General features: G+C 38.3%; 1 protein-coding gene across 1 annotated transcript in view; it reads right to left on the reverse strand.

The window, feature by feature from the left end:
• Positions 1-333: 333 nt before the first annotated feature.
• Positions 334-23,063, reverse strand: part of ADCY8 (adenylate cyclase 8) — a 120,244-nt gene continuing 97,514 nt past the window's right edge. The window contains exons 10-17 of the mRNA XM_010404772.4: positions 22,062-22,151; positions 20,549-20,721; positions 17,640-17,721; positions 13,108-13,266; positions 9,285-9,431; positions 4,725-4,817; positions 2,387-2,501; positions 334-905 (exon numbers count right to left, since the gene is read on the reverse strand). Coding sequence (XP_010403074.1) covers positions 418-905; positions 2,387-2,501; positions 4,725-4,817; positions 9,285-9,431; positions 13,108-13,266; positions 17,640-17,721; positions 20,549-20,721; positions 22,062-22,151 — 1,347 coding nt within the window. The 3' untranslated portion in view covers positions 334-417. The remainder of the gene's footprint in view (positions 906-2,386; positions 2,502-4,724; positions 4,818-9,284; positions 9,432-13,107; positions 13,267-17,639; positions 17,722-20,548; positions 20,722-22,061; positions 22,152-23,063) is intronic.

Genomic DNA, 23,063 nt, shown 5'->3' on the forward strand with positions numbered 1-23,063 from the left:
CTACTTGAAGGCAATTAAAAGTGAGAAGAACTTAATTTCCTTCTGCTTTGCTTTCATCAGAAAAAATGTGGACAGTACTCCTTCCTTTTGCCATCATTAACTCCCTATACAATTCATGTTCTCAATCCCTCCAATCAGGGGTTTATTCTTGCCCCTTTCTATGGGTAGATGACACAGCAGAGTGGTGGTCTATACCTACTGTGTCTGGACATTTAGAGGTTAACCACAGCTGGTTGGGGCGAGATGCTGGCACCATTTGTTAAAATATAGGAATTTGAATCTCATTAAAATATCACACTAGTTAAAAAAAAAACCAAACAAACACATTCCTTCTAAAAAAAATTAAACCCTTTTTATTTGTATATTTATTTTTATATATAAAAGAAATACAAAAAACAACCCCACAAACAATGCTGATTATGGCAATTCAGTTTTGTCAGCCCCCTCTGCCTGGGCTGCTGCCTCAGATCCACCGGGAGTGAGCAAAGTCCTCCGGTTGTAATGTCCTTTTATGATTCCAGAGTTATTGTTCTCATTAAGAATTTGTTTCTGTTTTTGCCTGTTAAGAGACTGTACAAGTCCTAATACAACAGCTGCTAATGAATACTGTCCAGTCAGTTTTCTTGGTTGTAAGATTAGAGGATTTGGTTGAACTCTTCCTAGAAGAAAATACGTTTTGATTTTTCCTTCCTGTTCACTGATACCTTTGACATAAATCTCTCCCCGGTAGTCGAAGGCAAATCCCCGGTCCTTCAGGATCAGATACGTTTCTTCAGGCACTTGTATTCTGTCACTAACACCTGTGCTGTCCATTCGACTTGCTAAATTCACTGTTTTGCCCCAGATATCGTACTGGGGTTTCTTAGCACCAATAACTCCTGCTACGACAGAGCCATGGCTAATCCCTAATTAAAAAAAAAAAGAAAAAAAAAGGAAAAAAAAAGAAGTTAAACTGTTATACAATAATGACTAAAACTCATATTTGCTCTTAAGAACCAGATGAAGCCTGGTTCAGATACACTTATCTCTAAGCTTAAGAAAGAGGTGTATATATAAAGAAATTAAGCAAAAACAAAATCTGGAAAAGCTAGAAAACTTGAAAAGTGATCTCAACAGTGTTTATTATGGGACATCCATGTCAGTGGAATCACAATATTTATGTGTCATCTGTATTCTGCATACTATTGCCAAAGCTCCTGAAAACTTATTCTTAGCTAGTAGGAAAGATTTCTGGAACTACACTTGTTGAAGGTGATCTTTTTAGTGCTATGCAGTCAAGAAATTGCATTCTTATATTCCATGAAGTGAAAATATTAAAGCACTCTGTGAAGTGATTGAAAGACTGCATTTTGTAAGATTGTTGCATAAAAAGAAAAGCAACAGCTATTTTTTTTTCTATAACAGTGATTTAAGAATACATTTGGTAGAGTGTAAGATATCTTTTGGAAAAGGATTTTAGCTTTTTTTTTTTTTTTTTCTTTTTTTAAAGATTTTTTTAAAATGGTGATAGAAATATTATCAATTACTCTTGCATTCATGATCTATGAAATCTTTGCATGTGATCCACACTTACTAAATGTGGATTCCTGTTCCCTGAGAAATCTTGGGAACTAGGTGTTTTGCTTTCAAAACTGTTAGGAAGTGCAGATCAGATAGTGATGCTGTGACCTTCCATGCTGTGACTGATGAATATACTTCATCTTTTCTATGGCAGGGTTTTCTATAAAAGACATGTCTCTTCCAGGTGTTTTTTTTTTTGTTTGGCCAGTGATCCACTCAGCATGAGAAGTCATCAAATTTACTCCTGCTATGTGCTATATATTCAGGCCATTTCTTCATGTCCCATCCCACCAGAGATGCAGGATATTCCACCCAGAATAATAGCTTACCCATCACAGCAATTCAGAGCTGCCGGCCCTAGTCAGGTCGCAGATGGAACTCAATTTTTGTGCAAAACTGAAGTATTACTCACAGGGTTTAGGAGAAACTACTTTTGCCCTTTTACTGAAGAAGAATCTTATACAGGGAGATTAATTAGAGACTCTGTGTGTATCAGTCTTGGGGTTGGATCTAGGCGGTCCTGTTCACTTTCTGTGTTATATATATGGGTTCTTAGTGCCAGACTTGCTAAAGACAATAAATGAATTATGTTCCCCATTCACAATTTGAACTCCTGCAATCCTCAAATCAGGGCCTATATTCTTCAAATGGAGTATATCATATTTCTGACTTTGCCTGGGACAAAGTCAATTTGAAAACAGCGGATACAGTATTTGGACACTCCTAAATTGTGCACGTCCTTGCAATGTTCCCAGAGTGCACTTAGTGGAGTCAGATCCTTGCAGACAAAAACCCATCTTAACTCTCATGTTTGAACCATGCTTACCAATACGGAGTTCAAAGTTGTTGAATGAATGCTTGTTGATCTCCTGTATGCTTTCATTCAGAGCTATGGAGAAGTCAGCCAGGGCACACAAATGTCCCCATTTGTCTTCACATTGCTGAGGAAAAAGTTATACGCCAATCTGTTAATAAAGTTTTGCATTTGCCCAGCTACCACCCATCCCTACCAGGTGCCAAGTATTTGAATTTGGAATCTATAACAGCCTCAGCATTCTAGATGCAAGAGGGGTACATTGCTATTAATGGTAATGCTTCCCATGATGTTACACTTGTATAACTGGATAGAGACCACTTTAGTGTAAAGTGCCAAAGAAAGTAACTTTCTGTCAACAGTCTGACAGTCAATCATGAGAATTAACAAGGCGTGTGAAGCATGTCTAAGGCTGAGAAAGAAAGTATAGAGAGGACTGGAATTGCTCAGAAGCAAGGGTCAAAATCTAGTGAGAACAGGGGATGACCCACGTAAGCAAGAAGTAGAGAAGAGAAAGAGGTGAAGGATGTGTAATTCTCCTGTGCTGAAACTGTCACCCAGGAACAGCACCAATTCAAGTGCTCTTAGAGATGTAATGATGACAGGAACAACAGAGCAAGCCAGGCAATCTGGGACTGGTTAAGGGAGAGAGAGAAGGCTCTTCTGTAGCTCATTAATTGCATTTGCTTAGGGCAGGCAAGTCACTCCCTGCTCCTTCCCTTCCATTTCCATTCCTACAAAGCAGCTGATATACAGATGGGTACTAGTAGTAGGTTTTATTCTTCCCAGAACACCAACAGAACAGATGATGGGGCAGGGACTCTAAAGAGAGGTAGTGGAGTAAGGAACAACTGTGACTTTGGCCCAGTGATTGTATGACATCTTCTCCTCTGTTCTGTAGCAAGGTAATTCTTTCTTCAAATTTCCATTTCTGAAGACAAAGTAAATCTCCCCTGGGTCATGCAGTCCATCCCTTTGCAGTTTTCATCATCCTGTGTGTTTAATACTGAACATGAACATCTCCTTGGTGTCAGCCTGTTCTGTTCACACCATGCTTGGTCCTTGTCCTTAACTCACTCTGTTCACAGCATGCCAACCTCCCTCAGCAGCCTGCATCTCTTAGGTGCTGACAAGGTGACAGACATGTACGTATGACAAGTATATTTTAAACATCCATTAAAATTCCATTAAGTTATTATAGTTCAAGAAAAGAGATGAGTTAATCAGTCTTGGAAATGCAGTGAAGTTTTTCTCCCTTTGAGTTTTTGCCCCCATCAGGAGTCAAACGAAGTGATTAGGAGCTGTGTAGCTGTAACCAACTATCTCCCTGGTGTTCAGTCCTTCTTTGATCATGTCTACATAGAAGCATTTTGACAATCAAAAATCCCATGCATGTCTAGTTTTGTGGATTTCTAGCTGTCAGCATCACTTGTTACTCTGTGGGCGGGAGATGCTCAGCTAGTTACACTCCATGTGTTTTATAATGTATTCTAAACAAACAATGGACATTTTCTGGTTTATAAAGCTCAAGATAATCTGACTTCTGCTTTTCAGTTGTGATCAACGTGGGCAAATCTGATTCCCAGCCTGTGACTGATCAGGGGCAGCACACCCCTTTTGTGCTGCTTTTCCTGGGGACAGGCACCACTTGCCAAAAAAACCAGATTTCAGCAACAGATGACTTCTCGTTGGATGTATTTTAGAGCCTCATCTAACTACTTTGGACACCCTGTTTCCAGGGAAATTCTAGGGTGGAATTATGAATGGATTTCTCTCATCTGACTTATATGAGGTTTATGGCTGTGACTGTGCATGTGTCCTCTGTGTCTCTTTATCCCCTCAGCTTGTTTTGCTTGTTCTTCAGTTGAACTGATGGTCTGCTTTCTTTTTGATGTCCAGTTATCATGCTGTCTGTAGATATGCAGTATCAAAAAAGAGTAAAAATGCAGCATTTCGCTTGCATAAGTACGCTGACAGTTAATATATCCTCTCTCTTTGGTTACTGGAGGTTGTCAGTCATGTTCCTGTCTGAGTTACTGTGGTGACTTTAGAGTATGTCTGAAGATATAGATAGACCTGGTCTAGATTCACATTGGTGTGATTGAAAGGAATTTTTTTTCCTCCTATAAACCTAAATTTGAGGAAAGAATCCATATGGTTCTTGTTCCAAGCACAAGATGGCATTTCAATTCATCAAGAAGTGCAACTGCTGTCTGCCAGAAGCCCCAAATGTCTATTTTATTTTAGCAAAACCAGTTTTATGAACAACATAAAGATAACACTTATATTTTCTATATGAATGGCCAGAATAATCACAAGAATTTCTTCTTAAAGAAAACTGTTCTCTTACCTGTTTTTCAGGTGATAATCCTGACACGGCCATGTATGTGCTGCCAATTGTTTTAATTTTTTCAATATCTTGAAATCTCTCTTCACCTAGCAACTAATACATATGCAAAAAGAAAAATACTGTTACTTCTTTAATTCCTAATGCAAAATGATTCCACAGATGTGAGAATGTATCTTTACACTTGTGGTATCTTCCAGTCAGTCAGAGCAAGATAATCTTCCAACCCAAATCATTCTATAATTCTGTGATCTTACACAGTCAATGGATGGAGGTAGATGCCTTCAGAGAAATTCTGTAAGAGACCAAGTCCTTGTATATCCCCTGCTTCCCTCTGCTTACTCTCAGACTGGACACCAGCGTGTCCATTGGGTCATTCATTCAATACCTTTGTTATGTATTTTCCTGTTCTACAAAAAATTCCAAGAACCAATGGGAAATGGTAAATCCCTGTATCTATTTGGGATTTGCTATAGCTCTGGGTGTTAAGTAGGTATAAAGAACTTGTCAGATTGAGAATCTGAAAGAGGAAGAATAAATTTAGTCTAGTGACTAAAGCACTGAATTAAGTGGGAGTGAAAGTTTAGTCCCTCTTCCAATACCGTATTTATGGTTTAACTTAGGACTTTCCATGAAATAGAAACCAGAGCCTTACATTCCTTGAAAGACCTAAGCAGAGTTCAGGATTCTATCAGTGACAACAGAGTGTGGGATATGGGTATTAATCACCTTGTCACAGGCTTTTAAAATGTTTGTTGCTGGTGTTAATGCCAAATACCCTGTGAAACTTTGTGATAAGCTGTATGGTATCTAATAAATTTAGGTATTAATATGGTTAGAAAGTCATGGGGGGAAAAAAGCACTTCACCATGAAAAGGAATTTCAAACTTTCAACTCTAAAGGCTCAATTTAGTTGGGGTTTAAATGGAGAAAAGTCTTTCTGTGGTCATGCAAAAATGTAATAAAATATTTTCCCCTTTCTTTTTCTACACTGTTGTGCATTCTTTTTCGATTTTGTGGGTTGGAATTTCCTGTCCACTAGAGGGATTATTTCATTCAAAGGCAGAAACATGCCAAATGCATAACATGAAATGTCCTCTGCCACTGCAGTAACCACAGCGCACGTCAGCCGGGGCGCCGGGGCCTTGGAAGCTTTGCTGTTGGTGTGCAGATATCGCACCATCTGTCTCTAATGGGAGGCTGCACAGCCTTGCACGTAGGGAATACAAAGCCATATGGTTAATGGCTCCTGTTCAGGTCAGGAAAGTCCAAAGACTTGACCTGCTTCTCATTTTTCCTCAAACTGCCAGAATGGCCCATTGTGTACCTTTCCCTCTTACAAGGGCAGCTCTCCCAACTGCTCTCTTAAGGAAAAAGATCATTTCCTGTAGCTCTGCCTCTGTGAGCAGTCTGAGAGCACCATGTGTGTGGGCAAGGGGAGAAAATGGTCTTGCTTGAAAACAGTCCATATTTTCATTTCCAGATGGTTGCTAGAAGCAGCAGCAAACAGCACACTAATTTAAAATTTATAATAAATATCTAAAATTACTCTTTAGGAAGGAAAGAAATCATTGGCTTTGACATAATTTAGAAAAGTGATCCCAAGTTATGGGTTTTTTCCTCATTCATTATTGTTCCAAATCTCCTGTTTGTTTCTTTATTTCCCCTGCTTTATCTGGCCTGTTCAATAGCTTCTTTCCTTCTTCAAATAATGGTCTATTTACTAATTACTTTCTTCACAGTATGACAGGATGATGGATTTTGATATTGGGGAAAGATATTCCAACTCAGTCCTAAATCAGCTGCTGTTTGCTAAAACATTTTAAAAAAGCTGCTAATTTAACATGATAGTCCAGGGACATTAGAATGTGGTTTGTATCTAAAAAGCAACTAATGGCTTGATGCTGCAATTCATGCACAGCCAAGGTTGTGTGGAGGTCAGACCCTGGGATCACATGTACAAAATAGTACAAAAAAGAATATTGCAGGACATGGCACACAGCTGCAAAGTAATTAAAGTCTCCCTAGATCTATTACATGGAAAGAAAAGTAACAGATCCAGACTATAACCTTGCTATGTTGCATTAACAAGGAAAACCCTCTAAAAAGAAGAAATAATCCAGATTTCCTTTTTGTGTACCTATCACATTTCCAAACCAGGTCAATTTGTATTTTTACCACAGATTCCATTCAGAAACATAATTTTGGCCTTGTGGACACATCACCCCTAATATTATATATTTCTATTATATATTAATATCTCTGTAAGGAAAAGAGGAAATAGTCAGTGTAGAATCTGACCTGAGCTTAGGAACCCAATTCAGTTGTCTAAACACATGTTTAGTGTGATCTAGAGCACTCTTCCCTTGAAATGGCATCCTGTGTGGGTATCCCAAATCACCTAGGATATATCAAATGGCATCAGGTGCCTATGTCTTACACTCCTGTGTTAAGATTTCTGCATTAGGATGTCTTTCCAGAGGTGTTCACTTGATGCTGAGAAGCACAGTTTCCCCATGGATAACAGAGCTGTTCTGCTCTCAAGCTGCACATCTGCATTTTGCTCTCAGGGCTGTGTTGGAACAGCAGGAAATCTTGGCAAGGAACATAGTGGAAAAAAAAGGAACAGTGACATTGTATAGTGTCAGTCAATAGTTACATGGAAACATTGCTAGCCCTGAAACATTGCACCTGGAATGATTTCTGGTTCCTTTTCCGTGGATAGGATTACTCCTTTCAGTTGTTCTGTCTGGCATATCACCTTTCAGATTGCTTAGACAGAGTAAACTAATGACATGACCATGCTGCAAGTAGGTTAGCAGTCAGCAGGGCATCACATAATTTCATTTGCTACCTGCACCAAGAACGTATCTCTTCTTCAACTAAACATGTCTGGGACATGATACAGTCCCTAATTAGGTCCTTAATTAATTAAGAGCAGGTGTTAGGGGCCTGAAAGTAATATTGTGTTAGCGCTTTGATTAAACCCTTGTCTTCAGTAATTGCCACAGCAGCAAAGGAATTTTGTTGTGAAGATTACATGAATGTGCATGACAAAATATCTTAGTGCAAAGACTATTTTTATGAATTAATTTGAGTGATAATCATTTTAATCACATCTGGAAATAAAAACAGAACTATTAATCAAGAATCCTCCTGACTGCTGTGCTAGATCTCAGAGGTAAGAAGCAAGCCTTTATACCCATAGAGAAAGCAGTGCAGGAGCTTAGCAAGTGACAGAGTTCTTCTCACGAGGGAATAATTTTGTTCTCTGTTAAAATGCACAGGGAACCATTCCCTGAGAATTCTTCTATTTCTCACTCATCGTTTTAGTATCTCACCAATTATATGGATAAACTCTCAATTTCAGTGTCAGTAAACTTAGCCCTGGTCCAGCCTTTATGAGCAACCACTGATTCCCCATGCAGGTGCCCAGGATGAAAGTCACAGGCCAATGATACCATATTTTCCCCTTCCCTTTTCTATCTGGACTATTGCAGTCTGGTGAATAGATCCAATCTCGTTGATAAATAGAGATGGTTCCAGTTCTATTTCTACCACTCAGGGAGCTCAGGAGGGCTGCACACTCCTGAAAACTGCCTGCAGTATATACGTTAAAATTCTCTCTGCTAGGTAACTTTGACAGTACTTTTTCATCCTTTCTCGTTTTGAAGTTTTTTTTAAAGCTCTTCTTTGGTCTATGCTTTGTCTCCTTTCTTAGTTCCTCTTGGGCTCATTGCAGAACATGATACCACCTGCCAAAGCTTCCTTACAAACTACTTAGCAGAATATCCAATTTCTCCTGACTTTCTCTTTGCTTACTAGGTTTTCTTTGCCTCTACCTAGCAATAGCTACATTGGGGATCTGCCTTTTCTTCTCCTTTTTATCTTGTCCCCTCCTCAGCTCCTTTTCTGAAATTAACTGGACAGAATACCTAAATAAATTCTTTTTCCTTCCTGTGTCCTTTCCATTAAAAAAAAAAAAAATGCTTTCACCTCTGAATTCCTCAGTAAAACAGGCAGCTGAACTTCATTTATCTCTCTATAAAATCCCTAACCAGACAAGTCTCCTCAGTTAATATGTCACCACCACCTTTTGTTCTCTATCCAATATTTGCTTCTGAGCTGTGTGCTTCACATTTAACTGGCCACTGTTTTATCCTTTAACATTCATTGAGTCCATTCAACCAACACCTTCAAAGCAACACCTTTATCTGTTTGTATTTAGAGCACTATTTTCCAGAACAGTTGCAGATACATTCATACTTCTTTCTTCTACAGAACTAAAGCATTTTCTACTTTCAAATACACAGGTTCAGATTTGTGCTTTTATGGATGTTTATACTTGAGTATTGCTTTCAGTCTCTGTCTCATTAGATCATTCAGACAAGATGAAGGGTAAGAAAGCAAACCAGACAATTGTAATATGAGCAAAAAAGAAAAAAATCAGAGAACTATTGGAAGCAAAATAATTACTGATTTTGATAATTTAGGATGATATATTTGCCATTTGGAAACTGATAGTTTAAATGTTTTGAGGTTTTCTCTAGTAGCTGGTATTACCTCATCAAAGTCTGCAATGATTTCATTCAGCAAGCGCAGACATTCTACTCCTTGGTTATTCATCTCAGTCTGGGAATAAAAGTCAGCAAATCCAGGAATAGAAGCAAACATCACACCAACAGCATCATAGGACTGAGAGTATAATTCCTAAAAAAACAAGGAGGAAAAATGAATTGATGTGGCAACATAGGGGAGAAAATGTAATTGGCAACAATTAGAATAGTTTTCTTACTTTTTCCATGCATAGTGCCTTAATACCTGATGTTGGCGTTAGTATACTAAAGGTTAACCAGGTTCAACAGGAGGAGGCTGATGGGTCTTAAAGTTTTTACTGCAGATTTTATGCAGGGTTTTGCCATTCTTTGAAAGCCTGCTCTTTCTGCTTCTCAGGTCAAGGAGCTACACCAGCAAAAGTGAAATAGAAATTTTCCTTTTGATTTCTTGGGGGAATGAGTTAAAGAAATGCAGGGTTCATTGCCAAGTACGAATACCAGTTATCACATTTTCTGGTGGATAATTTGTACTTCACACTACTGCAGCTCTTTACAAGTTTGTTTATTCACAAATTTTCAGAAAACCCTTACTCTCTGGTAAACTCTGGTTCTCCTAAGGTGGCTGTGGAGCTCTTTGGTTTCCTGGCTCTGGGAGATGTTCTTGCTTCTTAGGGTTCGAAAGGAGGGAGAAACAGAAGTGGGAGTGGTAAGAGTTTCTGGGGAGGACAGAAAGCAGCTTATAAGGGATCAATCACAGGAGGCTATTAGGATAAAGTATGCCCTAGAATACGCTCCCACTTATGTTATTCATATAATTCACTCTGGTACTGAATAACAGGTTTATTTATGGAGGGGCTTGTGCCACTGCATATGTGAAAATGTGGACAGTTCTTTGAACTAAAGCTAATTTTTAAGAAGAAAACTAATTTCAACTTTAAAAATCCCAGGGAGTGCCACAACTCCTGGTATGCTTTTCTTTTGGCTAATATACCACCATCATAGGCATTCTCCTTTGATTTTTTTTTTTTTTTCCCCTAGCTTCAGTTTCTGTAGTTTTACCTAATGGTGGACACTTCCATTTCTGTTTATGAACATTTCTTATGTCATTATGACCTGAAGTACTTTTTTCTTAATGTTTTTGTTAGTGGTTTTAAGAAATTTTAGTGTTTTGGTTTCATGATAAAAAGAATTACTACTGGTTGCCATACACTTGACATGAATACTTCAGGCCCTTCTTTCTTCATCCTGCTTCTCCTTAGAAAAGCATCCTGAACCTCTGCTCTGCTCTTTGATATGCTGCTAATGCTTCTACTTATGCAGGCTCTTTAGCAATGTGTCTTACAGTAAAAGTGGGGAAATTCTTCTGGTTTCCGAAGCCACTGCAATACTTTGATTGACAAAACACAACTGATTCCCTTCCTGCCCTAACCCTTTCTTTCACTGAAGAACATCTTCAGGCTGATGGAAGCCATACTCTAAGAACACTTTCATGTATATGGAAAAGCTAATACACACATTAGTTTGTGGACGCTTATGAAAGATTTGACAGTGTGTGCTAGCAGCACAAACACACAGCCATACTCTTTCCTTGGATCATGAAGATAGAAAACAACTGACTGAGCCTTCACTTGCTCCATTTTTCTATTTTTGGTAAGATGCATCAGGACAGAAATAATACATCCATGAGAAACTGCTATAGCACACATTTGGAAATTCATTTTTTTGAGACCAGAGAAATTAACTTAATGGCCAGACATGAACTGCAGGATTGATTGCATTGAAATCTGGTAGATCTTACTGTCTGCCAGCTCATGCATAAATCATCCCCAAGTATAGTTACTCTGGAAATTGCCTTACGAAAAGCAGGGGTGGTGGAATTTAATTCAGTGGCAAATTATTGAAGCATCAGCAGTGATCCATGGGGCATCTGCTTGCTTCTGAAGATTATTATACATGTGACTGTACGTGAATGAGAGTGTAAACGGGGAAAATTATTCCCTGAAAATCCATAATGCTGATGTGCCAGAACTCACTCTTGGCTGGTATCGAGGTCTGCTACATTTGCAATGAAACATTTTAACCTGGTTGCTTTCACACCCACATTTTCTCACATGCATAGCAGGCTTTCTATGGCACTTTCATACCCGCAGAGTGTAAAATTTCTCAAGAGTGATTTCTAAAGTGCCTTCTCTTGTAGCTTCTCACTGTGTCATCCTTCCCTAGGTGCTACTTGTAATCAGAACACAATGATTCCTCATTGTGCAGTCTAATTCATCTGGCTACATCCATTTCCAAAATGTACAACAGAAAATTGTAGCCTTGCTTCCTTTTTGCTGCATAATGAATAGATATGTCAGTGAATGTTGCAAGATGAATAGGACTGCAATGTGAATCTTGCAATGTTCCTTCCCATTATAAAAGATAATTCCAACATTACATGAGAAAACTGCAGTTTCATCATACATTATATACATTGTACACATCATTATATACATATAATATCATAATATGCATTTACTTTGTTTCAAAAAAAGGAGTAAGTGACTTACTGCTGCTTTCAGAAGCAAATTCTGGACTTTCCTTTATCCCTCTTCAAACTCTGTTTTAGGACTATTCAGAGACTCCATTATCATGTTTTTCTTTGTATATTGCAAACACTTTTTAGGAACATAGCCACAAACTATGTCTCTGAAATGGGTGTTTTGTTATCTGCCACAAACAGGCAATTCAGGGGCAATATGAAATGGAAAAAATGTTCTCTTGTGTCTGAAGATAGGAGAGCCTTAGGTCTGTTGCAGCTTGTTCCTGCCACAGTCACTGTCAAGGCTCTAATAATACTTCTGCAACACTGGGTTATCATAATCTTGAACAGACGTTCTGTTAAATTCACATATAGTTTTTATGAATACTACATTTTCATAGGCTCATAGGTTGGAACAGACTTCTGAATGTAATTTAATACAGTTTGCTTTCAAAGCAGGACCAATTAGATCAAATCTTTCACAGCCTTTTTCAGTTGAGGTTTGAGCCCAGCTCTGCCTTCAGAGAATCACAGAATTGCTGTGGTTGGAAGGGACCTCTGGAGGTTATCCAGGCCAACCCCCCTGCCCAGGCAGGATCACCTAGAGCTGGTGACACAGGAATGCCTCCAGGTGGGGTTTGAATGTCTCCAGAGAGGAAGACTCCATGACCTCTGTGAGCAGCCTGTTCCAGGACTCTGCCACCCTCAATGTAAAGAAGTTCTTCCTCATGTTGAGGTGGAACATTTTGTGTTTTAATTTATGGCCATTGATCCTTGTCCTGTTCCTGGGCACCCCTGAAAAGAGCCTGGAACCATCCTATTGGTACCTGCCTTGGAGATATTTAAATGCATTAATGTGATCCCTTCTCAGTCTTTTCTTCCCAAGTCTCTCCTCATGAGAGAGATCCTCCAGACCCCTAATAATGTCTTCTTTATAAATACTCATTAGGTACTTGAAGATAACAATGAAATATTTCAGCCTTTTCTTCTTAAAGTTGTATGATCCCACGTCTCTCAGCCTTTCCTCACACACTATGTACCCCTATCTCCCAGTCATTTTGGTGACTTTCTGCTAGACTTGCTCTATGTGTGTCTCCTACTGGTGAGTCTGAACATGGAAACATCACTCCAGATGTGGTCCTAGAACCTTTACTTTAAAACATGATTGTTTTTCAGTGTTGATCAGATACCAGATACATTGGCAGTATTTGTGCAATGAATCCTATCAAGAACCAAGCTTCAACAATTTCCTGCCAGATCTACTTTTCTTTTACTAATTAGACAAAAATATCAGAAAACTGACACGTACTTCATTATCCCGATCCTTTTCCAGGAAGTGACGGGCAACATGACTGGGTAAAATATTCCTTAGCATGTTCTCATTGTGCTCCCTTAGCTCCTTCATTTCATTGATTTCTTCTTTTGCTTGAACACGCCACAGAAAATCCAGCCTTGCTGTGTATTCAAGCTGTAGTTTCAGAAAGGAAAAAGAGGCAAAAATAAAACCTGACAAGATGAGTAGAGATTGTATTGCTATCCTGGCAGACTGCTCCTGCCACGTAACCACCTTCAGTGCTGCTGAAGATCTCTGAAACAATTTGATTTTTTTGCCAGAAAAGAGATTATTTCTTTGCCTTATGTACAGTGACATTTTCAGACTAATCTTGGGCAAAATAATATTTTTCATATTGCTGCTATGGTCGTTGGATATAAACTGTCACCAAATTATTTTCCCTTTAAACACCTCGTTATTAGTCAGGTAATGGAGTCAGACAAGAGATAAGGTATTGGCAGGTATTGATATGAAATAAATGTGTTCCCCTTTTCATAAGTGTTTTCAAATTAAATGAGAAAATAGCACAAGAGTAACTCCAAACTCTTGGCAGGGACGTCCTTCTCGAGTATGAACATCTTTGAGCAAACTCTATATAACAGCCCAATGTACTCCCAAAGAGGACTTCCAAATCTGTGGCACCAAAATGATATACTGTTGGAACATGCAGTTATTTGCAAATTTAGTCTTCTAAAAAATAGTGGAAAACATGCTATTTGTCATCCCCTAGAATACTCTGTCCCTGATTTTGGCATCAGAGTCTACAATTGCAGTTTAGCACATGCAAAATCTCAGTGCCTGCTACCCTCAGCTAAAAACTGAAGTTAAGTGATTTCCAGTGCAGTGTGTGTGCAGAACAAAAGCTGTGCACAGCTGAGCTTATACATGCATACATATATATGCATTGTTTATATATATAAATTCATATTCATTTAAACATGAATGGCAACTGTCTGCTAGCTGAAGCAGGGAACATGTTGAAGCATCGTGCGGCTTGCCTGAGAGGCACATGTGTGTCAGCACATGGACAGGCCCAACACTGCCAGAGATTGTGTGCATTACACTGAAGCAGTGTTTTAAGCAGATTTTGAGGCAGCTGATACTGTAGCTTGCTCAAGGGGTGACTTATTAAGCTACAGCATTATTGAAAATGATGGAAATATATATATAGTCAGTAAACTGAAAGAGAAAATATATTTGTGAGGTCTGAGGTGCTCCAACCAGAGATAATAACACCCAGCAGAGAAATGTATTATATCAGAAAACAGATAAATTTTACAATTTTGAGAGATATCAAATGGTTTACCAAAAGGTGCTGGGATTAAGGAATTTTTGAAATATAATTCATATACCAAACTGAAATAAAGGGGCAGCCTGCAGTGGGTGGGAATGACTGAGGGGGTTCAGGCATTGTTTAGTGACTCATCTTGGTCACAGTTTTAGTAAGCAGCAGTCATGAATGGCAGACTCCTCAGGAGAAAAAAAAGCAAAGCACTTTGCAAGAGACCTTTTATGTTGACTCTAGGGAGCTTTCCTTCCTAAAAGCTGAAAGTGACCATGGTTTGGTATAAACTTCCAAAGTCTGTATGCAACATGGCAGTGCTTTACTTGCCCTCTGTTCACATCTTTGTAAACAATCTCTTTTCTACTAATATGTTCATCTTCTGTCTGTGACCATTAATTCCCTGAATTAATGGCAACAAAAAACCTGCCAGGAAAAAGTATTTTATACAACTTTTTCACCATTTTTCAGCTTCCTTTGACCTTCCTTTTGTGCTAGAAGACAGAGCCCATACCAGATAATTGACTTTTATCGCTATCAACTAACTGAGAAGAAAACATTAACTATAAATTTGCAAGGACTTCTAAAGGTATTTTAAAGATTAACTTCAAATAGGAGCTGCTGCTGGATTTTGAGTTCTTTGATGCTTCAAGACATTTAATACTACTACAATAAGAGCTTTGCAAAAAAATGGTGGTACAGTTTTTCAAAGCTGATTTTTTATGCTGCTCTACAGGGAAATGTCACATCTCTAAGCCTTGCTCAGAATAGCAGCAGCTAATCTTTACATTTTAGATAACATCATTCTGGTTATTTATGATCACATTTTAGCATGAAATACTTTTCTTTCATCATCAGTGGACTACCAAGATCACACTGTCACCTCAGAAATAAAGGAGTGCTACATATGAGGTTTGAAAATAGAAAATATTAAGAAGATGCTTTGCTAAGTTCTTTTATTTGCTAAAACTAAAAAAATTATAGGGTTGAGTTTTAGGTTTGTTGTTTGATTGTCTAAAGAAATATTCCTGGACATAAATCCCAAAATGTCCATATTCTCCTGCCCTGATATGTAGCTTTAGGAAACGCCTAGAATTACAATAGCTAGTGAAGAAAAGAGAGATGTATTACACAGAGAGCGAACATTATGTCCTCTACATGCTGCAGAACCCAACCACTCTGCAGACAATTGCCACATGCAATTAAATTAAATCTAATAAGATGGTGTCACACACCTTTTTCTCAAATTTAATTTTAAATTCTGGGTGCAAAATCTGGGATTAACTTTAAATCACAATGCATAAAGAACAATAGTTAATTATTCAGAAATTGAAGGTCCATACATTTAATCTTACAAAAAGAATATCTTTCACTCAATCCACCTAGAATGAGGCAAGTTTTAAACTATTCCACTTCAGAATACTTTTGCAGGTTGTGAGATGGGAAGATGTGCTGCAGGACAGCTGTATTGAACTGAATGTACTCTTTAATTCTTACTGTTGAAGAGTTTTTTTTTTTTAATGTGCTCTGAATGAAACTTTCATATATATATTAAGTTGGCAACCATATAGAGATCTTTAGGTTAACTTTATAATAAGAAATTAAGCAATACAATGAAATGTTCCTGAACACCACTGTTGGATGCTGTTAAATTGACAGAGATTATGGGTCATTTGGGAGAACAGGCAGGAGTTAGCACATCTCAGGGACCATTTCCAAAGGCTGTTTTAGTGCAGCCACCCTGTTTTATGGAACAAGAAAGGTTAATAAAGTGGAAAACAACTTGTGCTCAGCTTACAGGCTGCTGGGCTGGAAAATACTCTTAAACAGCCCAGATCAGGCTTTTGTAGAAGACAGACATTTACACTCAGGATTGGGATCCTGAAGAGCATTGCCTGGCTTCTGCCTAGCTCTTGCTCTCCCTAAACTCCTCCGGTGTTGTTTTTCTTAGTACCTTGGCTGATTCCCAAGCCTAAGATTTTTATCTTGACATATGTTAATAATCATTGGGAATACTGTAAGGCTTATCACAAATTTGGGTTGTTCAGTTCTTATTTGTTCCATATTTTTCCTAAAGTATATTTTGATAAAGATATGTCGCAGTGCATTGCTTTCCATCAAATTTGAACCTGCACATTGTGCAAAATGCATTTCATCCCTTGCTTGCTCTACTCACTCATACTTCATTCCCTCAAAAAGAAGATAAACAGCAGGAAAATTAATAGAATATTTAGGTGTTGGCTTCTTTTTGCTCTCCTGTGGAAGGAATGGAGGCTGTAACTTCTGGGAAAGCTTAGAAAGTTAGAGCGTATAACACTGTCCTACTCATCACAGCATCATTCCTTCCTCTCTTACTGCCTCACTGTGGGAGGATTGAGAAATGCTGGTATTCCTCAGCCTAATGGTCTTGAGGGTAAAACCTTTAGGCAAGTCAACAAAGTCTAAAGGCAACTGTGCTTGGTACTTGCTTTAATAGAGCAGCCCCCTTGCTTTCTGTGATCAGAAATCAGCATGTTTGCCACCCAGAGCTTGAGAACCAGAAATGCTGTGGAGAAAACACCCTGCTTTTGATGGTTTTTATTCAATGCATTTGTTGTTTTAAATCTAAAATTTTCACAGTTCTCTCTCCCTGTGCATTGTGTATGTATTCCTGAGACACCCAGTTGCTCAATTCCTCATTGAGGATATCAGTCCTAAAGGTCTGAGGCCACTAAATCCTGGTTAAGATCTAGGTCCATGTGAAAGGATTCTTGTAAGTGGTCCATGACACAGATGAGTTAGTACTGGTGGTTAACCCAAATTTTCCTCATTTCTTTGAGCCTGTTGTTTTTTCTCTATAAACATAATAAGCTATTTCTCTGTAGTTTCATTTTTTACTGGTATTTATTCCCTTTCTTTATTTTGGGTTTGACTACTCAAGTACACTGGAGCTGTCAGGTCCCTTCAGAACTGCACATGTGTCTAAAATAATGGCATCTGGTTTGTTCCTTCAATTCAAAAATGCAATATAATTTGAGTATTGCTGAATAGAATGTCGCACATGTTCTTTAAGAGTGCTAGGCAGTGTCAGATGTGGGCTTTCTTTAATCAGGTTCTGCATATGGTTTATTAAATTGTGAAAGGTCATATGCTCAAGAGGGTAAAAAGGGAGTTGGTATTTTAAAAGTAATTGTTGTCACATCTTCTAATTGCAAGGACAAAGGGAAAGGTTGAAGAAAATGTTTACCTGTTGACCATGATAAAACACAGCTAAAAGGAACATTGCCATGAGTAGTAAAGATGCCTCTTTTGTGCCCAGGAAGTCTGTGCTGGAAAAAAAAAATCCAAAGTAAAATACAGTTATTGATTTGTCAATGTTGTAATTGTTCAGAAATTTCATTTCATAAGTGGTAGTTTTTGTTGTGCTTTAAAATATCCCCTGTATTTGAAAACGTAATTTAGCAGTAATTAGTTAAGAGAACAGGAGTGTAATTGGAGAGCTCCCTGTTTGGTGACACCTCTTAAGTAACTAAATTATAGCCTACAGGAGGTACACAGGAGGTGATGAGCTTTCACTTTCAAGCGTGATATGCAAGCTGTGTGTCAGTCAGTCTCTTCCTGGGAGCTTGGTAAACAGCCCCTGTGGAGTGCAGGAGGTGGCATCTTGAGGGGGAAAGGTTGAGGGAGAGCTGACAAAGGGAAACTTCCAGGCTGTGAAAGTAAAAGCCCAGTGAATAAGGCAAGAGATAAAGGATGAACTCCAAGGCAGGAGCTGAAATTAAACATTCCCATATTGTGAGAAGGGTTTGGAGATGACAGGAACGAAGTGTGGATTAAAAGAGGATCAAAAAAATGGCAAACAGTAGCTAGGACTGGCTTTACTGAGCTACAAAGTGGAGATCAGAGAGGCCTGTGACAAGGGAGGTAAAGGAAACCCTTGCAGAACACAGGAAGCAAAGATGAGCCAAGCAGGTACTGGCTGTATGAAATCACTGAGGTGCTCTGTATGGAGCATGAAGAAAATGTGACAAAATAAGGTGAAAGGGGTTCAAAGCAGTAACAGGGGGTTTCAAATATGAAGAAATTACAGTTATGTGAAAAGATGAATAAAAACTGATGAAAGTATCTTTGTATGCCAGGGTTTTTTTAAAAAACATATTTCCCAGGGAGAAGACAAAAGAAATTGGGGAACTGATAGAGCCAAACTTATAGTAAAACAAAAGAGAGAAAAAATTAAATTTGGAGATGAATTGAACAGGTATACTTGTCAATTATTTTGTTTAAGGGAGATGAGAAAAGGAAGTTGTTATGTGATGATAAAACCTTGAAAATTTGAAAAAAATATAATAAATGAGTAAATGAAGACCAGAAGTTGGAAGAGATTTTGGGACAATCTTTAGTCTACCTTGAGATCTAAGAACAAAGCAAAGTCCAGACACTCGATCTGTTTTCTGTAGTATTTTTTAAAGAAGTATTGGATGATATTTGTCAGAGAAGGACTCCCATGACAGAGAAATTGGAGAAAGAAAGGGCAGAACTTGCTGGAGACTAAACCAAAAGGAAACTTTTTTGTGAGAGAGATAACTGAACTGACTTTGTGGTCCTGATGAATTTACTGTGCTGGAAATATGCTGCTATGGGCTGAGTCATCAATACAGAGCAAGAGGAAGCAGGAAGCATCCTTGTCATCTGCAAATATGCTGGAATTAAAATGTTTCCTATTTTGAAGTTGCCTGAAATACAACCTTCAAAAGAATGCATTCCAAAAGGACCCCTTGTACACTGGCTAAAGGCAAGAGCCTTAAAGGTCTTAGTTATGAACTCATCTGTTATTGCATATTGTGGTGTTGTAGGTATAGCCACCATAGCTGGATGAGTTTTGTAGGGAGTTGCAAACCCTTTTATTCAGCTGGTTTATATAGCGAGAAACCAAAAAAAAATTCAGGGTACACAGTCTTGAACTTTATTCTCCTTAATATCAGAGCTCAAGTTCATACCCTTGTCGTGAGAGAGGAGCATCTCAGCTGATTTCCCTATGTCCTGGGCTATTGGCTACTCCAGAGATTATTCCTGTCTCTTTCTTGCTTTTCTGTGATAACAGTCACAAAAGAGTTTCACTGACATGGGGAATAGAGGCTACTCTGGATTCTTCAAAATTGTCACACAAAAGAGAATCTTTGCTCTGCCTGGTTAGTGACAATTATCATGATTTCTACTTCTAGTTACTTAGCCAAAGTATTGCTTACTGCCATTTGTCAGATTTCTTGGGGTCTGTTCTGAATATATGATATGTCTGTAGGATGGTAACTAGTATTAGAAAAAGGAATTACACCCCAAATCTCTGGTACCTTGCTACTGTAGGGAGTGAGTAAGGAAAGATATGCATGCAGAGCCTCGCTATGTGTAAGGAGTGGCTGTTGTGAGAATTAATTGTACTTCAAATCCATGCTTTTCTCTGACTCTGAACATCTTCATCTGGCATGCACTTACAAGCACAAGCAACTGCAATGCCACATTGGTCAAGATTTAAAGACTGAAGAGGTGTTTTCCTGAATGAGCTAATTTACTGCTCCTCTAGATTCAGTTTTTGCAACACTCATAGCATCTCTGACTCTGCAAATTAGTGTGGCTCTTCTGTCCTTCTCTTCAGTTCCTCTTGCTGGGAAGGAAGCCTGGGAGATGCAGGAGGAGGAGTGCGTCCTTCAAACACTCTCCTAAAAAACAGGATCACTCCCGTGTTTCTTATATATTTCACAACTTCACATTATTTATTTGGATTTTATTCTAAAAAGTCAATTGTTTACTCCTGTTTTCTTAAATTGGGGGGAATTTTTCGATGGATATCTCTGAAGCTTTCAAGAATAGAAACATTCAAGGTATGTGCATTGCAATGCATATTTTTAGTCAACATTGATAGACTATAGGAGACATAAAAAACAAACCCTGCCCAATATTTAAACGTCCTCACAAAATGAACACTTTAATAAAAAGGCTTGAGAAAGAAACACATTATAAATAACTTTTAATTAGTCATTGCCTGTAGCAAATATCACTCCATATTTAACTGTGGTGCTATCCAATACACTTATCCTCTGGCAAGACTTGAACCATCACCTTAAGAAAAAGCAGTTTCTGAAGGGGGCTGTGAACACTTACTCTCCATTGTGGTTAAAGTTGTCATATTGCAGAAAAAGGGAAGCATAAATGGTCTCAGTCAGCAGAGAGTAGATTGCAATCATGATGAGAAGTACTGCCAGCTTCAGGACAGAGTTGAGACGAAGAAAAACTGCACAAGTCACCATTGCCAGCACACCAGTGAAGACAAAATACTGAACAGAAAACAGCACTGGTTAATTTTGGGGATCAGAGATAAGCATCTATGTAAATAATCAAGTGACCAGAAGTATAGAAAGATTGCTTTGGATTTCAGTGCTCAGCTAAGTCCTCTTAGGGTCCAGGGCACTTTGAAAATAAGCATTTTGCTAAAATAGAATGTGAAATTACAAATTCTCTATTTTTCATGGCACCTCCACATCAACAGAAATCCTTTTCTGTGTCTTTATGGCATTTTCCTTGCATTATGAGGGAAATGGCATCCTCTGTAATTAAAGGAGGAAAGGAAGAGATGCTGCATGCCGTAGTTTGCTAATAAAAAGTTAACTGGGAGAAAACAATTTATATTCCTTTGGATTCTGAATTTCCACAAGACTCACATTAATCAGGATGGAAGAATAATTTTTCTGCTTTAATTTTTCCCATGCTATTGAAGAGAGGATAAAGCCACAGGTTTGGGCATTTTTTTTTCTTTTTTTTTTTTTTTTTTAATTTTTAATATTGCTGGTCTAGCTTGGTTACATTACTCTCTTTAAATGTGATGCCTGGAAGTTTTATTCGTATCTCATTTTCTAATCTCTTCATTGTCTCATTTTTCTCAATGATTAGTCATCTGCCAAATGCAATCCATGCTGCTGATACTGGATAGAGAGAGACAATCACGGTCATGAGCTCTTCAGATTTAAAATAGCAACATCAACACCCACAGTCCAAATTTAGTTTAAATTAACTCTGATCACACAGCTTTAGGAATGATCGTATTCATTTTTCTGAGTACAGTTTTTCTTTAGTATAGCTTCTCTGTAGGAAAGTCTGCATCCCTGCTGTTTAGAGCATACTGCTGGCAGTATCATGACACTGCCATATGACTTTCTAAGCAACATACTTCTCTTATCTACACATGACCAACACACTGATTTTGTTGCCTGCTTGCTCATCTTAGAGAGGATTTCTATCTTTTTTTTTCTCCAAAAGCAAACGTAAAATAACCACAGCAATCTAACTGCTGGTTTTGCCATGTGAGAAATTTTGCTCTCCATTAGATTCATACAAATTAGGTAATATGTTTTATTGCACTAGGTTCATTGAATCATTGCTGGATGTGTTTTCAGCATAAAGACTCTATACAAAGTTCAAAAGTTCAATCTAGATTGCAATGCCCCATCAGATCGTAAGGTTAATTCCTTCTGTAACCAGCCTCTGCTTTTTCTATCAGCCTGTGGTTAGATGGAAATGTTCCCTTCTTCACAGTGTTGAGCCTCTGACTCCACGGTAGTGGTTTCCATATAACCTTTGTGGATCCACACTTCAGATTCAAAAGTACCCTCAGAAATACCTCAGGACAGGAACAGATGTCCGTAAAAGAAGCAGAGGAATTGAAGGTCTGGTTCTTCAGGGCTATTGGTTTGTCAAAATCACACCATAGCTGTGAAGAAATAAAACAAAATCAGGGCTATATTGTGCACTGGTGACTAATTGCTTGTCTGCTTGGCTGGGTTCAGGGGTGGGACTGGCTGACCTGCTGCTCTCCTTGCCAGCTCCCCAGCTGGCACCAAGGACTGAATAAATGGACAGTAAGAAGACATACTGTGGAGATTGAATCAAAAAAGGGGAGCTATTTGTGCTGCAGACATTCAGCATCTTAACAGCCTCCCTATGCTCTCTTGTCAGAGCGGAAAGATGAGCTCCTCCGGGATTTCCAGAGGACTGATGTTGGACTCTTAAGAATTACCTCTCGAAATGCTTAGATTTTGCTAAAAAATATAGAGAAAATTATTTAATTGGGAGCATAAAATCAGATTGCATATGTGCCCTTTCTGCAAGCTGTTTTCATCTGCTATGGATAGTGTTATCCTTCTGGGTATGGGACATCTATCCTTAATTTCCATGACATCACACAGAACTGGTTGTACCAAAACATAATGTGGTCCCAGAACAGCAACTGTGGTGCTTAGAATGGAAGGGAATGAAAATTCATTCGTGAAACAGTAGTTCTGATAATGTAATATTGCCTTTTGCTGTTATGACCTGCATTCATTTTAATGGTATTTCCAACCAAGAGTATTAGATATAAAGAAAAAAGCAGTGTCAAGTTGCAATATATTATGGTCTTAGAATGCAGGAAAAGAATCATTAATTGTTTCATATTTTGACACTTCAAGTAGATTGAGTCTCCTGTTATATATATTAATTTACTCTGATTTTTTATAATAGGTCATTTCATCAACCTGATGTGTACAAGCTAGTTACAGGTCTTTTTTTCCAACAGAGTTAGAGAATTTGTTTAATGAAGCCCAATTTATTATCATTAAATTCTAATTAATTTTGAACTTGGGAC

Source organism: Corvus cornix, chromosome 2 (genome assembly GCF_000738735.6).
Source record: "Corvus cornix cornix isolate S_Up_H32 chromosome 2, ASM73873v5, whole genome shotgun sequence".
Taxonomy (NCBI): Eukaryota; Metazoa; Chordata; class Aves; order Passeriformes; family Corvidae; genus Corvus; species Corvus cornix.